The sequence below is a fragment of the Phocoena sinus genome, chromosome 1 (genome assembly GCF_008692025.1).
Source record: "Phocoena sinus isolate mPhoSin1 chromosome 1, mPhoSin1.pri, whole genome shotgun sequence".
NCBI lineage: Eukaryota > Metazoa > Chordata > Mammalia > Artiodactyla > Phocoenidae > Phocoena > Phocoena sinus.
In genome coordinates this window covers 157,765,416-157,779,570 of record NC_045763.1, presented here as the reverse complement: position 1 = coordinate 157,779,570, position 14,155 = coordinate 157,765,416, and the positions used below count along the sequence as shown (strand labels likewise).

Here is a 14,155-nt window from a genome sequence, read left to right as displayed (position 1 = left end):
TGTTAATACTATACTATAATAATATACTAATGACACTGGTGATGACACTACTAATAATTCTACCCCATTTTATGGATATTTTACATGTATGACAACTGGAGAACCAGGCAATCAATTGGTAATTTCATTAATTAAAGTCCAGTTACTTCTTCAGGTTTAAACTTGTTATTTCTGCTAATCTCTTATGATTAAATTCCCCAGTTCCAATCTAGAAAACATTAACTATAATAAAAAAATGTTCCTTGTACATTAGAGCTGAAACCCAGATTTCACTCATCATTTTCAAATTTTGACATCTGTATTTGAAAGTTATTTTTAATTCATAAATTTACCAAATATTTACATATATCTAACATAGAAATTTGTTAGAAAAAGATGAATTCCCATGCAAGTTCATGTATAGCTATTATCTATTTCATATGGATTTTATCTAAATAATTCTTAAGATTTTCAGAGATCTTTTTTTTGCAGTACACGGGCCTCTCACTGTTGTGGCCTCTCCCGCTGTGGAGCACAGGCTCCGAACGCGCAGGCTCAGCGGCCATGGCTCACGGGCCCAGCTACTCCTCGGCATATGGGATCTTCCCGGACCGGGGCACGAACCTGTGTCCCCTGCATCGGCAGGCGGACTCTCAACCACTGCGCCACCAGGGAAGCCCAGAGGAGATCTTTTTCTAAGTAAAAACTTTCCCTAATTCAGAGCAACACATAACAATGATGCCAATGAAGTGAACACATAACAATGATGCCAATGAAGTTCTCTCGTTCTTCTGACCAAGGCCCTTCCTTGACAATTATATCTATTTCGCCTTGTGTACTCAGGAGAAAAAGCTCCTATTCCTTGCTACCTACGTGGGAACCCTAAAAAAGCTATAAAACAGCTATCTTTTCATTACCAATCATGGATGGAAATATATTTATAAACATATATTCTACAGGACCTTGAAACATAGATTATACTTCCTCCAAGCCCATTAATTTAAGTTTGAAACCAGAAAAAAATCACCATAACTTAATAGAAAAAAATATTCTCTATCTTACAAAATCTCTAATATAGGTTCTTTGCTTACAGCAACTCATTTTCTACCTTGATTAAACTAAAGAAAACAGGTCTTTTAGGTCAGGGTTCAACAGTGAAATTCTACTACTAACTACACAAGAGACCCAGGGAATTTACCACTACAATTTTCTCCACATCAATCCTGTTTCCACGCAGACCTTTCTCTGACTGGAATTTGGAATTGATAACTAACCAAGCCTGGTCTCCTTTTACTCCTCATGAGTTTAAAAAGTCCAGATAAGATGCATTCCTGGTTTTAGTAAAATGAGAAGCAGCAAAAATAGTTTTTCAATAACTCAGTATTTTCTAAAGAGACTTGTTAAAAAGGAAAATCAAAGTGTTACTTGATAAGCAATTTAGTTCACACAGCATTAGACTTAATGCACTGAAATCTATGAATAAAGCACTTATCCTTACTGCATCCATTAAAAGGAAAGAGAGGGTTTGAATTACACTATAAGTGAGCTCTGTGGAGCCATCAAATGACTTCATCTATAAGATGAAGGATAATTACTTATTTATACCTAATCTGACTAAAAGTTAATAAGCGATATTAAGAAAAGGAAAGGAAATCTGAAAAAAATTGTGTAGTTGTAAATCCTTATAGGTAGACTTCTTTCATTAGCTTACAATGATGGCAGAGCTTTATGAGCGCATTTAATCCCTTTCCTAATATTGTTTAATCTTTTGAATTTTTAACATTCAAAGACCATGTGTTAAATTGCACTATGAAAATAGTATTATGTGAAATAGTAATATATTGAACTCAACAACCATCCCAAAGAAAAGTGATTACACAAGGTTAGGGGTTTTTTGCAACGAGTGACTTTAGTTGTTAGTATCAGAGATGAAGACAAGGAATTTCTAAGAACTGTGTCTTAAAACTAAAACTAAGGAGGTAAGTGATATTTTAAAGTCATTTCAATACTACATTTCAAAACAGGCTAAATGTTTTTTCAAATATATACATACTAACATAATTATACACTGCCACAAACAGAGTTAATCCTGAGGAATAACAACACTCAGATCTTTCAAGACAGATAAAATCCCACTTCTCTTCAACTGGAGCCACTGCAACTGAAGGCCCCATAATCCTTATTAAGAATACTGCTCCCCAGATGCAGTTATCTGCTGCTTTCATGTAAGGAATCCAGATTAGACAGGAGGTTCCAGTTGTGGTTTCCTATCCCACTGTTAATGGGCACAGCTTTATCTGTCTATAAATGAGAGATGGAAAGAATACTCATTTCCTCTTCTCTCCTGAGAGGACAGTAAGAGATTTCACAATACATCCTGATTTCTTCTCTCCAGCACCAACTATGGGCTGAATATAAACTTAATTACGTTCTGCTAATTTTGGGGGTTTTTTGTTCTTTCTCTAATGGATTTAGGTGTAAGGTTAGGTTGTTTATTTGAGATTTTTCTTGTTTCTTGAGGTAGGATTGTACTGCTATAAACTTCCCTCTTAAAACTGCTTTTGCTGCATCCCATAGGTTTTGGTTTCTTTTGGGTTTTGTTTTCATTGTCATTTGTTTCCAGGTATTTTTTATTTCCTCTTTGATTTCTTCTAGTAGCGTATTGTTTAGCCTCCATGTGTTTGTATTTTTTACAGTTTTTTTTCCTGTAATTGATATCTAGTCTCATAGCGTTATGGTTGGAAAAGATACTTGATATGATTTAAATTTTCTTAAATTTACCAAGGCTTAATTTGTGACCCAAGATATGATCTATCCTGGAGAATGTTCCATGAGCACTTGAGAAGAAAGTACATTCTGTTGTTTTGGATGGAATGTCCTATAAACTACCAATGGCATTTTTCACAGAAGTAGAACAAAAAATTTCACAATTTGTACGGAAACACGAAAGACCCCAAAGACCCAGAGCAATCTTGAGAAAGAAAAACAGAGCTGGAGGAATCAGGCTCCCTGACTTCAGACTATGCTACAAAGCTACAGTAAACAAGACAGTATGGTACTGGCACAAAAACAGAAAATATAGATCAATGGAACAGGATAGAAAGCCCAGAGATAAACCCACGCACATATAGTCACCTTATTTTTGATAAAGGAGGCAAGAATATACAATGGAGATAAGACAACCTCTTCAATAAGTGGCACTGGGAAAACTGGACAGCTACATGTAAAAGAATGAAATTAGAACACTCCTTAACACTGTATACAAAAATAAACGCAAAATGGATTAAAGACCTAAATGCAAGGCCAGACACTATAAAACTCTTAGAGGAAAACATAGGCAGAACATTCTATGACATAAATCACAGCAAGATCCTTTTTGACCCACCTCCTAGAGAAATGGAAATAAAAACAAAAATAAACAAATGGGACCTAATGAAACCTAAAAGCTTTTGCACAGCAAAGGAAACCATAAACAAGACAAAAAGACAACTCTCAAAATGGGAGAAAATATTTGTAAATGAAGCAACTGACAAAGGATTAATCTCCAAAATACGCAAGCAGCTCATGTAGCTCAATATCAAAAAAAACAACCCATCCAAAAATGGGTAGAAGACCTAAATAGACATTTCTCCAAAGAAGATATAAAGATTGCCAACAAACACATGAAAGGATGCTCAACATCACTAGTCATTAGAGAAATGGAAATCAAAACTACAATGAGGTATCACCTCACACTGGTCAGAATGGCCATCATCAAAAAATTTACAAACAATAAACGCTGGAGAGGTGTGGAGAAAAGGGAACCCTCTTGCACTGTTGGTGGGAATGTTAATTGATACAGCCAGTATGGAGAACAGTACGGAGGTTCCTTAAAAAACTAAAAATAGAACTACCATACGACCCAGCAATCTCACTACTGGGCATATACCCTGAGCAAACCATAATTCAAAAGGAGTCATGTATCACAATGTTCATTGCAGCTCTATTTACAATAGCCAGGACATGGAAGCAAACTAAGTGTCCATCAACAGATGAATGGATAAAGAAGATGTGGCACATATATACAATGGAATATTACTCAGCCACAAAAAGACATGAAATTGAGTTATTTGTAGTGAGGTGGATGGACCTAGAATCTGTCATACAGAGTGAAGTAAGTCAGAAAGAGAAAAACAAATACTGTATGCTAACACGTATATATGGAATCTAAAAAAAAAAAAAAAAGGTTCTGAAGAACCTAGGGGCAGGACAGGAATAAAGATGCAGATGTAGAGAATGGACTTGAGGACATGGGAGGGGGAAGGGTAAGCTGGGACGAAGTGACAGAGTGGCATGGACATATATACACTACCAAATGTAAAATAGATAGCTAGTGGGAAGCAGCCGCATAGCACAGGGAAATCAGCTCAGTGCTTTGTGACCAGCTAGAGAGGTGGGATAGGGAGGGTGGGAGAGAGGTGATATGTGGATATATGTATAGCTGATTCACTTTGCTATAAAGCAGAAACTAACATACCATTGTAAAGCAATTATACTCCAATAAAGATGTTAAATAAAAGAGGCATGTTTTTTATAACAGAGCTGCATTAAAAAAAAAAAAAAGAACATGTGGCACATATATACAATGGAATATTACTCAGACATAAAAACGAACGAAATTGAACTATGTGCAGGGAGGTAGATGGACCTAGAGTATGCCATACAGAATGAAGTAAGTCAGAAAGAGAAAAACAAATACCATATGTTAACACATATATGTGGAATCTAAAAAAAAAAAAAAGGTTCTGATGAACCTAGGGGCAGGACAGGAATAAAGACGCAGACATGGAGAATGGACTTGACATGGGGAGTGGGAAGGGTAAGCTGGGACAAAGTGAGAGAGTGGCATATATACACTACCAAATGTAAAATAGATAGCTAGTGGGAAGCAGCCGCATAGCACAGGGAGATCAGCTCTGTGTTTTGTGACCACCTAGAGGGGTGGGATAGGGAGCGTGGGAGGGAGATGCAAGAGGGAAGGGATATGGGAATATATGTATACGTATAGCTGATTCACTTTGTTATACAGCAGAAACTAACACAACAATGTAAAGCAATTATACTCTAATAAAGATGTTAGGGAAGAAAAAGAAAAGAAACAGTGGCAGAGGGAAAAAGAGAAGAGGGTTTTTAATTAGAAAAATACAGATTCAGGGGGTGGGTGTGTGGGCAAGATGGACAAAGAGGGTCAAAAGGTACAAATTTCCAGTTACAAAATAAACTATGTCCTGGGATATAATGTGCAGCACGATGACTATCATTAATAATACTGTGTTGTACATGTGAAGAGTAAATCTCAAATGTTCTCATCACAAGAAAAACAATAATTAAAAAATTAAACTTAAGAATACAAACACAAATACAGCCTCTGAGTCCTACAGGATCATATGAACATAAATGTAAGTAAATACTATTTCTGCTGGTCCACTATCCAAATATCAATCAATACAATGAGCACTGAAAAGGTTATTAAGCTGTTGACTGCCGAGAAATTTAAGTCTGTTTTATTCATTTTTGTAATCCAGTTGCCCTACTTTCTAACTCCTAGTTCAACACTGAGCCTCTCTTCATCAAGATGCTTTTGAACAAAAGGGAAATATGTCCCTGTCTAGGAAGGATCATCACTTACATACGTACTGTGGATTACGGATGTTTACATTCTCCATCTGTACTGGGAGGTGTGAACAAGAATTATCCTGGTGACAGGGAGGAGGAACCACACCCAGTGAAGTGCTCAGCTGTCTCTGAGAAAACATGCAATGAACCATATCTCCCTAGGCCGAGCATGAGACGAGCCACAGTTCTTAAAGCACACTTAGACCAGGACAGACAAGCAGAAAAATGAAACCATGGGAAGATAAGAGACACATGTGTCTGTCCACACTTGACTGGGCCTCAGGTAGTTCAGAAGATTGTTGTCACTGTTTACTAGGGAACTGACAGGTAGTATGACCAAGATAAAAACAGCATAATCCAAAATCAGAGAAAAAGAGCTTTGTAAACGACAATTATAATAATGAAAGAGATTAAAAGTGTGCAGAAACTACAAAATCTCAAAAAAATACTATCGTAAGACTCTAAAAGCTGAAAAATATGAAAATGGTTGGTGCCAGGAGTGAAAGATAATCCGAACAAGAATGTAAACATCTTAAGAGAGCAGTGTCTAGAAGATCATTAATGATGGATGGATGCTGGCAAATCAAGATTGACAATATGCATTATGAGGGATACACCTGGTATTTTTTTGGCACCAACTGAGAAGACTTATGCACCTGTCACTTTCCTGATAAAGAAGTAATCCTAGCCAGACTGGCAGAACATAGGTAAAATTATCAGCCAGTACAATCTGTACCCTTAATTGTAATTATTCTCAAGTATGATTCTCACAAAGTAAATGTTATGAGCAATGCCTTGCTACTTCTAGATCATGGTTCTCAATCTTAGCACTATTGAAATTTGGACCTGATAATTCTTGACTGTAAGGTGATGTGTTGTGTTTGTATAGCAGCGTCCCTGGCCTCTACCCACTAGATGCCAGTAGACTCCTCCCTGCCAGTTGTGACAACCAAAACTGCCTCTGGACATTACCAGATGTTTCCTGGATGGAAAAAAAGTCACCCTGGTTGATAACTGCTGGTTTAGATTAATAAAACAAGATAGCCCCTGTTCGGTTTTAAGGAGAGACTTCCCACATTGCTACATTGTAACTACAGGCACCTTCTGATGAAAAGTGGTCAGGATAGTGAGCCATCCTGCCACTGTGGTAGGCAGTGCACAACCCATGGCCATCACTACCATGAGGCAGTTCTGATCCAGGTATCTGGAGTTGTTATATCTACTGTAATTAAAAACTTGAAATTCATATTTAGTTTCATTTTGTTTCCAGGCCTAATACATGAAGCAATAGTTGTACTCTAAGGCCATATTTCAGAGCTACTTTAGGTGATCATTCCTTTAAATATTCCAGTGGGCTTTGATGAAGCTCTCCCATAATCAAGGTTGCTTTAGCAAGTACACAAGCGCATGTCAAGGTACTTTCCCTACCTTTTGATCCTCAAAGGAGTATCACTAAGTGAAAAGGTGGAAAATCTTAGCAAAAACTGGTGAAATGATCAGAGTTGAAGTCTTTTAAAAATCCCAAAAGTTAATATAATTATTCTCAGTATCTCAAAAGCTTGAGAACAACTTCATTTCTTTTTTCTGTCCAAACATGGCCAACATGTGAAAATGCCCTTACAATTCCATAACACTGAACCACTGTTTTGGTTCTACATTATTTCAGGATGACTATTTACTTGTAAAACACCCTTTTGGGGCTGCTAAATCCTGTCTTTTGCCTATTTTACCTCATTATTAGTAGGGAAGAAAAAATGGAATTCTACTAGCTTTTTGCTATTCTGGTAGAAGAAATGGTCATAAAAGTTAAAACTACTAAGAAAAGCCATATAAGTATATAAAAAGGAATATATGTAATTTAAATTTTATCAGCAAAAAAGTAAACTCAAATGTTTACAAACTTCATTTGCATTACCAATCCTTATTTATTAATAGCCAATATTTCCATTTCTTTAATTTTTAGAAAAGAGAGATATGTTTCAGTCTGCGCTAAAACACCAAAATAATTTTCTCATTTCATAATAAATGCTTCCAGAGCCTTTATTACGTTGTTGCCTGTCTTGGTCTCAATGAGGCTGATAGTTAAACACATAAGCAAACATTAGCTATAGAGAATATGTGTGTGTGCATAAATATATACTATATATGGCAAAGAATATTTTAAAATTTTAGAAAACATTTAAGAAAAACAAAAAGAAGAAGAAATACAAGTTTGATGAGTAAAACTGAGAAAAAGAGGAACTTTTACTTAAGTAGCTATACACAGGTTTTCTTAAGTCTGCCAAAGGTCCTGATGATATCACTTCTGGTTAATTCAGTGACCAAATTATTGACTAGTAAGATTAACACTGGCTTTCCACAGATGTGATTCCTTCTGTGGAACGAAAAAAACACTTTGTATGAATTGGAAAGATGCTCTATATTTTACTTGTGTACAATTGGCCCATCAATATTATCTTCAGTTTTATCAAACTAGATCAACTTACAAAGAAAAGGATCACTCCCCCCAATTTTATATTTTCTTCCCATATTCAACCTCTCACTTTCTATGAACCTAGTTCCTTACTCTCATTTGTATATGAAAGAAACAGAACCATTATCATTCATGTGTTCCAATCCAGTGTTGATAGAAGGGACATTACAGATCCAGGGGTCTGAGGTAGTGCCTGAAGGCAAACCAAGCTCTCATGTGTTTTGCTTGACCCACACAGTATAGGACAAAGGGAAAAGAATAAGAGAAAGTGAAGGAAAAAAAGAGGGAGGGAGCAAGAAAGTACCTGGAATGTTTTTAGAAAAAGCATAAAATGCCCAGCTTGGCCAGAGCCTCACCATTCCCTAGTGTCTTCCACTGACTCCACCACATATTTTGTCATCTGCTTGGCTCCTAAAGGCAATAATTCTCCACCTAGTCCAAACTTTTCATATTCCAGATGAGGAAACAAGAATCCAAAAACAGTTTATTAACTTGCCTAAGGTAACATAGATGGTTATTAGAAAAGCAACAGTAAGAGTTGTAAATTGGATCCTAGTTCCACATTCTCTTCTTTGAATCTATCATACTCTTCCACAAATTCAATCTAGAGCCTAAAACACCAAAATGTTGAAAGAAAAAGGAGGAATCAGCATATAAAATGTATATAGAAAGTAAATGATGTATTCCTGTCTCGGTATAAGTTTGTTCCATTTCTTTATGCCCACCCAATCAAAGGTGGCCAGGAAGTTGGAGAATAGGTGAGTCATGTATACAGGTATAAAACTGTATCCATAGCTAACACTGCAGCAATAGATGAAACGTGATTCAGTTATTAAGGCTGGGACACTGAATTTCTAACAAGTTCTCTCCTTCTTTCTAACATCATATCCCTACATTCAAGTGTACAAAATTGAAAACAGCCTGAATTTCCTGTTATTCTGGTTTCCTGACCCTTTCTTGGCTATAAATTAGTTTATTTTATACCTCATGACCTTGCACTATGATGTGTTGACTTTAAATTAGAGGAGGGGTAGTTGCTATTCTGCCCAGTTATCAATACAATTCTGTGCGTCTTGAATTTTAGATGCCGAAAGAGTGAACGAACACCTAACCATATTGCCAGAAGACCTTCCAAGTCACTTCTGGTTCTAGATTAAACTCTGTGACTCCCAGGATACCTGGTATGCCCACTTTATATCACATTGAAAACTTTCAGATCATCTACTATGTAGAAATAATATTACAGATCTGTGGGGCAATGAAGTTTTCTAGTTTTTCTGCCAGATCTCTTATTTTGAAGAAGTCTTTCAACCACTCCAATTCTTACAGTGGGGGAATAGACAATCCAAAGCAGGAGTTATCCTTAGAGGGTGACTACATCTGAAAGGCGTCAGGGAAAGAATAAGAGGTGAGTGTAGAGCCTGCAGATGGGATCTCTATTTCCATGGCTGCTCTAGGGTCATCAGACTCAAGGAGAGGCAAGAATTCCTCTTAAGTTTTAAAAGCAAGAAAGCAACATTGACTCTGCTTTTCACATCAGAACTTCAAATTCTTCATATACTATAATAGTACCAAAAATTGTGTTTAAAATAAAGAAATGAGGAAAAGCTATAAAAAAAATGAGAGACTATCATGGGAAAATTATAAAAGCATTTTGCATTTTTATATGCCCACTTCCTTGCTAAATACAACTGAAAGAATTAGTAATGATTACATGTACAGTTATTTAGAAACCAGAGGAATAACTTGTGAGGAAAGACCAAGAATACCTATTACCTTTTCTTTAAGCATGAACTAGACAAGCCATTTTGGGGAAGTAATGGTGGATAGACGAAACCAAAACAAAAGAACTTTAAATTGCATTTTATCTGGCTGCATAGTAACACAATTCTCAAGTTATTAGGCACAAAACGCTTAAAATAATGAAATTTCATATACAAAATAATGCCACCATACTGTGTTTATTCAGAAACACACATTTTGACGTTAAAGGGAATTATCCTAAGAGTGGTAACTTATACGTGTGAAGTGAAGAACTTCTGATCGTGCTTCATTTCAATATTAGTTCTGTTTTGTTTCCTTCCATAAGCTATTATATAAACTAAATAAACCTGAAAATTAAAATGCTACTTAATAAACAATAAAATAAGTCCTGAAAACCCATGAAAAATTTCAAGTTTCATTTCTTGATTCATTGTTAAAACTATCACTAAAAATTAATAAAAAACAAACTAACTTTTTTCTCTGCTTTATTTGCTCTTGATTATAAATGTTTTCACTACTTTATATTGTTATAACACTAAGTTTTAAATCTATTTTAAAATGAATTATCTTTGAATAAAAGCTCTTCACTATAATTACTGAAAGAAGTATCGTGGGTATTAAATATAGTACTATAACATTAGTTTGAAATTAACTACTGCATCAAGTCTAATATTAAATAGCCTCTAATACTTAAATAAAGGTTCAAATTAAGGTTAAAGGAGGAGAAGCACTAGGAGAAACATAATGGAAAACAAGATTTTTTTACCAACCTCAAAAATTAAATGCCACTGGTATTATTGCCCACAGTATTTTTCTTGCCTTCAAATGAAAAGTTACAAGTGGTTATTTCTGTATCTAACAGCTCTTGAAATATCAGTAGGCTGATGAAGGTATTCATTCAGACCAATTATTTTATTCTTGCAGTTTGAATACTGAGAATGTTGACAGTTTGTAACACTGTTGACAGATGGAAACAATAAATAACCCTTTCAAAGTCTAGACCCACTAGAAGATAAATTTGCTAATCAAACAATAAATAATAGCCCTTTCAAAATCTAGACTCAGTAGAAGATAAATTTGCTAAACTCCTTGAAAAATCTTCACTTTGTTACAAGTACCAATTATAAATAGCAGCTAACATTTAATGAGTGCTTATGTGCCAAGCACTGATCTTTACTCTTCTTTTTTATCATAGTAATCTGTAATTATTTTGTTTATCGTGCTTCACTGCATTAATCCAGAGGCTCCCTGAGGACAGTCACTTTGTCTAGTTCCTTATGGTATCCCCAGCATTTGGTATGTCTAACATATAGTAGGCACTAAATTAATAAATGAGTCAGTGCTTTAAATGCTTTAAATATTTTTTAAGCTGTTGGTCATGGCCTAAATGGTTAAGAAAATGCAAAAGAACAGAGAGTAGGGTGAATTACATCTAGTAGAATAAATATTCTTTAATGAAACTTTTCTTTTAGTCTATATGTCTATGCCCCATACAAAATATATTTCTTATTTATGGCTAAGATTTTAAAAAAAAGCCTGAAAATCACTGCTTTATGTGAATTATTTTATTTGCTCCTCACAAGAACCCTGTAGACAATATCACAACTTCTACTTTAAAATAAGAGAAATGAGGTTTCTAGATGTTATATATGATGTTCAAGATGATAGAGCTATCTACAAGTATATCACTTCCTCAGCTACTCATAGGGTACTATAGTAATAAAATCTGAATTAACTAAAAAGAGTTTCAGTAATAGTAATTGTAATATGATTAATAAAGAAAAACATAGGCTTTTACGGCAGACAGGTCTGACTGAATTTAATACCTGGCTCTGCCACTAACTAGCTATGTTGGCTTTGGCCTAACTTAACCTCTTTGCACCTCTATTTTCCCACGTGTAGAAGAGGGACATTCATAAGATTGTAAGTTTTAAGTGATTTAATGTATGTAAATAGCCTAGACCACTAAATAGAAGCTGTTGTGATTAAAATAATTATTAGTGTTTTTTTTTCCCTGGTCCAATAAGTCACATTCAATCCACTACACCATAATTTGAATGTGTAAAAAGAGCGCATCAGGAATTTACTGGATTATAAAGAGAAGTATGGGAACTGGGCAAAACTGGCATTGAGCCGTCCAAGAGTTTCTGCAGGCGCCGGGTAAAAAAGATGCCCAAGAAAGATCAGGCAGTTGGTTCAAGTAACTATGGGAATCAAGGGAAACAACGTTGCTTAAACGTAAAAACAAACACAACTATTTAATCTTTCCACAGCAACATCCATCTTCTTCCTCTGCGTTCTGGCTAGGGCCGAACCAAGGTGTTAGGAAACGCCCCTGGTCAGCTCCCGTCCATTAGGCCCTGCTATCAAGGGGCTAGGGCACAGAGGTTCCGAGCAACTCACCCCGGAGACTCCGTTGATACTGCCCCAGAATCTCCTCCAGGGCAGAGTTCTCCGGGGACTTCGCCATGAACACACTCGGGGCCCAGAGATGGGAGTTGCGTGGGGAAGTGTCCAGTGTTCTCCCCTCGGAGTGCAAGAGGCCTCAGCCCCCGGAAGTGGCCCACCGACTTCCTGCTGCTGCTGTCACTGGGGAGCACAGAATCCCGTACTGAGCTCTCCAGCCTCTTCCCACCCACGGGCCCTCGTGGTGGACGTCGGAAGTTGTAGTCCACAGTGTCCGGGCTTACAGTGTCGAAGCTCCTAAGAGCACTTCCAATGACACTACAATTCCCAGAGGGCAACGCGCTCCAAGCTCAAACTTTGGCGGTTTGGCGGCAAGTTCCGGTTGCCAAGAGACTCCTTGGAGGCTCCGCCCATTTCTGTAGCCCAGCCAGGCTTAGTCCTGCCTTCATCCCATCCTGCTGTCTGGACCACCTAACTGACAGGAAGGGCTCACTGAAAGCCTTTACTCTTCTAAATTCGCTTATATGCTGTTGATCCTTGAGCCTTCTCAAGAACGCAAATAACAAGCTCAACACCCTTCAGCCGCAACATCTGCCAACACCGCAAAATAAATTCTCAAGAAAAAGAAGCTCTGAATCTCCCAAACAGCGTAGATCGTGAAGGCGGCTGACACTACCAATCTTAGCACGCCCAGCGACCCGACCACAGCTTGGAGTTGGCGCACTGCCGGCTGGGAACTGTAGTCCTTGCCGGTTGCGGTCCCAGCTAAAGCCCGGGTCCTCTTCATCGTTGAAGCTGGTCTTTGGTATACGCCTGCGTAGTCGGCAGCTGGAGAGGCCTGTGGGTGAGACCCCCCCCCTACACACAACCCCTTTTCATTGTCTGTGCTTGGCGCTTGCGCAGTAGGAGTTCGCTGGGACTGGGCCGGACCAGGGGTAGGGCTGGGCTCCTCGCCCTCTCCCCGGGCGCCTGCGCACTGGACGGCCGCTCCTTGCCGTTACCGCTATGTGCGGAGCGTGTGCGGAATAACGTTATTGCCCAGCGGCGCCGAGGGGCCAAGAGCTCGACCGCGGCGGCGGCGACGACGACAGGGTGGGGGAGGACGCTTGCGAGAGACTCACGGGACGCGGTGCGCCCCGCCCCCCCGTCCGGTCCCTCTCAGCAGTGAGGGGTAAGTGATGCGCTCCGATGCCGTCGCCTCCGCCTTTCCACATCCTTCTTTTCGGGTTTGCAGCGGGGGCTCGGGCGCGGCCCGCGGCGGGAGGGGTTGAGGGCCGGCGGCGAGGGGCGCTTCCCTGAGGCTTCGCGTGCCGCCCCCGCCCCGGACCTGGGACTCGGCGGGGGCGCCCCTCCCCCCCCACCGCCCCCCAACCCTGCGTCCCCGGGCCCTGCGTCCCGGCTTCCCCTGCAAGTGTCCACGTATTGAGTCGTCTCTGGCTCTCCTGGCTTTGTGCAGCCCCCTCCGCCCCAGCAGTTTGCAGGGGTGCGGGCGGAGCAGCGGAGGGAATGGCTACGCTGCTGCTGGAGAAGGGGTTTTCCCGATCGGAGCAGATCCCAATGTCGTTTCTTTTTGTGTGGTTGGTTTTGGTGTGTGGGGCGGTTTGGGGTGGTCCGGCGAGGAGCCTTTCGGACGCGGTGGGAGGGCGTGGAAGACGTGGTGTCACGCACCCCGCCAGGCGACAGCACCCGCTCAGGCTGTGGCTCTGTAGTATCCCGGGGGAGGAGAGAGTAGCTTCCTGTCGACTTCATTGTCCTGAAATTCAAATGTGGGCTTTGGTATGGGTCCCTTCATTTTATGTAAGGAAAAGAAAAATTAACAGCTGCCTAACAAGGGGCGGGAAGATGTGGGATTTGTACCCTAAGTCATAGTATCTGTTT

General features: G+C 39.1%; 2 protein-coding genes across 21 annotated transcripts in view; one reads left to right on the top strand and one right to left on the bottom strand.

The window, feature by feature from the left end:
- Window positions 1–12,497, bottom strand: part of SDCCAG8 (SHH signaling and ciliogenesis regulator SDCCAG8) — a 262,756-nt gene extending 250,259 nt beyond the window's left edge. For 5 of the 6 annotated variants that reach the window (XM_032643360.1, XM_032643209.1, XM_032643445.1 and 2 more), the window contains exon 1: window positions 12,275–12,475. In XM_032643360.1, coding sequence (XP_032499251.1) covers window positions 12,275–12,341 — 67 coding nt within the window. In that variant the 5' untranslated portion in view covers window positions 12,342–12,475. Of the gene's footprint in view, window positions 1–12,274 lie in introns of all 6 variants that reach the window. The other variant, XM_032643294.1, reaches the window with a different exon arrangement.
- A 225-nt stretch (window positions 12,498–12,722) lies between these two features.
- The window catches only part of CEP170 (centrosomal protein 170), a 149,007-nt gene continuing 147,574 nt past the window's right edge, over window positions 12,723–14,155 (top strand). For 9 of the 15 annotated variants that reach the window (XM_032628806.1, XM_032628778.1, XM_032628750.1 and 6 more), the window contains exon 1: window positions 13,130–13,448. The gene's annotated coding sequence lies outside the window, so the exon portion shown is untranslated. Of the gene's footprint in view, window positions 13,449–14,155 lie in introns of all 15 variants that reach the window. The other 6 variants (XM_032628767.1, XM_032628727.1, XM_032628671.1 and 3 more) reach the window with 3 other exon arrangements.